The sequence below is a fragment of the Sardina pilchardus genome, chromosome 3, assembly GCF_963854185.1.
Source record: "Sardina pilchardus chromosome 3, fSarPil1.1, whole genome shotgun sequence".
NCBI lineage: Eukaryota > Metazoa > Chordata > Actinopteri > Clupeiformes > Clupeidae > Sardina > Sardina pilchardus.
Genome location: NC_084996.1, coordinates 21071345 through 21073844, shown reverse-complemented (window position 1 = coordinate 21073844; position 2500 = coordinate 21071345). Strand labels below are relative to the sequence as shown.

The 2500-nt window shown below is 42.8% G+C and overlaps 1 protein-coding gene across 2 annotated transcripts in view; it reads left to right on the top strand.

Annotated features, from left to right (window-relative positions):
* The window catches only part of unk (unk zinc finger), an 18668-nt gene that overhangs the window by 15637 nt on the left and 531 nt on the right, over window positions 1-2500 (top strand). For both annotated transcript variants that reach the window (XM_062532387.1, XM_062532386.1), the window contains exon 16: window positions 1-2500. This exon is cut by the window's left edge and continues 168 nt beyond it; it is cut by the window's right edge and continues 531 nt beyond it. In XM_062532387.1, coding sequence (XP_062388371.1) covers window positions 1-21 — 21 coding nt within the window. In that variant the 3' untranslated portion in view covers window positions 22-2500.

The following is a 2500-nucleotide window of genomic DNA, read 5'->3' as shown; positions in this document are numbered from 1 at the left end:
AGCCAGGGCCTGCCGCCCTGAGCGCGCACACACGCGCACACACACACACACACACACATGCACACGCACACATGCACACATGCACACACACGCGCGCACACACAGACATGCAAATATACTTCAGTACAGACAAGCACCCTAGCACTCACATAAACACACAAGCACACATGCACACACACACACACACACACACACACACACACACACACACATTAGTACACGTATATATACACATACATTTAAAACACATACACACACACACATCAGTACAGACATGCAAATGTACTTTAGTACAGACAAACACCCTAGTACTCACACACACACACATAGACACACACACACACACACACACAGACACACTTTCTATCACATCAATAGACAGAAATAGACAGATATATAAACAATTTTTTATCAGTATGTTAACAAATGTACATATACACACATGCTTTCACATACTGACACACACAAACGCACACACACACACAGTCATATATGTGCCGAGAAACACCAGCAGAGTCAGGGTGTTTGATACCTGACACACACACACACACATGCACACACACACACACACTTGACACACACAAAGCCCTCTGTATGCCAAACCACACTAGCAGAGTGCCATCCTCATTCTACACATTAAACACATACACTTTGTGTGCACCAAACATGCAATACCAGCAAAGCTAAGGCTTGCCCCCCTAATACACACACACACACACACACACAAATAAATCATACACAGCAGTTAGAGCTGGCAGTCCATTTTAGGCTCCCAACACGGCCCACGCCTCACACATATGTGCGCATGCGCGCACACACACGCTCACATACACACACGCAACACACACACACACACACACAGTATACGTTTACATTATGCAATACACAAGTTAACTCACAACATGAAATATACATATTTTCTCTCACCTGCAACGCCTACTTAAAATGCACATGCAGCTACAGACCACACACACACACACACACACACACACACACACACACACACACACACACACACACACACACACACACACACACACACACACACACACACACACACACACACACACACACACACACACACACCAGCATTCATTCTCAGAATACACTGCATCAGGTGCTGTGTGGACATCCTGTAGTTCCACCACAGAGATCGGAAGCATGACTTTGAGGATGCTACTGTGACCGGCGGCAACACCAGCCACACTCTGACCCCACGTTCCACTCGTCACCTCGGATAGCTGCCCTGCTACGCTAACCAGCTAGCGCACAGGCGTTTTCCCACGTTAACGCGTTAATGTCAATGACTGTGTGTCAGCTAATTAGGTTGTCCCTGGTATCGCCGGGTAGATTCCAGTAGTGTTTTCCTACGACTGCTCAGATTAGCGTCTGCAACACAGCTAGGTGTCAGTCTTAGTACTCAAGCATAGGATAATATATAGCCATGGTTTATGCTTAACGTACTGATTACACTAGGAAGTATTTAGCTAGTTATCTTATTCAAGATTGTAGTGTTATACTGTATGTAGCATATGAATGGCATTTTGCAGTAGCCTGGAAATTTTGTACGCCAAATTCTGCCATTGTGTTTAGTTTTTTTCTATTTCTTTTCTTTACTCTTGATGCCACGATCATGACATTTGCTACTACTCTGTTCCTCGTGTGCATACACACACATATACACACACAAACACACACACACACACAGTCACCAACAGACAAAACGTATCAAATTGGAATGATACTGGAAAAAAAATGAAGTATTTCCAAACCAACAAAAGCACAAAGATGTTTACGTTAGTATTTGTGACTGTGGACTTAAAAAAATGAATTTGTACTTAGATATCAAGTTGCGGCAACGTTCAACTGTGTGTTTTTTTACATAGTGTGACGTTTCAAAGAGTTCCATTTGAATTATGTGCGTGTACACAACATTGGATTGGGTAGCAAATGAATGTACTCTAATTGTGTTATTGGATATAAGACTTCTTAAGTCCAGCTGTTTGGTCTGTCTTAGGTCTTATTCAAACACAGCACTTGGCCCACTTTGTACAGTTACCTTGAGTTGCATTGTTTACGCAAAAACAATTCCCTAGGAAAACATTCTCAGAATGTATTTTATATGTTGTAATTGGGGGACCGTTCTAGAATTTTCCATGAGCGTCAACAAAGGCTGTGTAGGCCCTTTAGAACCCTCGCCATGGCAACCCCAGCGGCGCAGGGATGAACAAACAGCTGGAGGGAGGAGTTGCATCCTGTCTGTTTTCTAGTCTCTTCTAGTTCAACTTTGTCTAACTTCTTGCTTTATAGAAATCAGTGTAAATTACCTTTTTCAAATAATACAGAAAGGAAAAAGAAAAGGACTTTTGAAGAGGTGCCATTTCTCCTCTCAATCTGCTCTGTTGAACACTCAGGTTGTTTTTTTTTTCCACAAAACGCTTGTTCCGTCAATGGGAAAAGGGGATAACAGACAGAAACAATCAATCACAGCAAATTGACT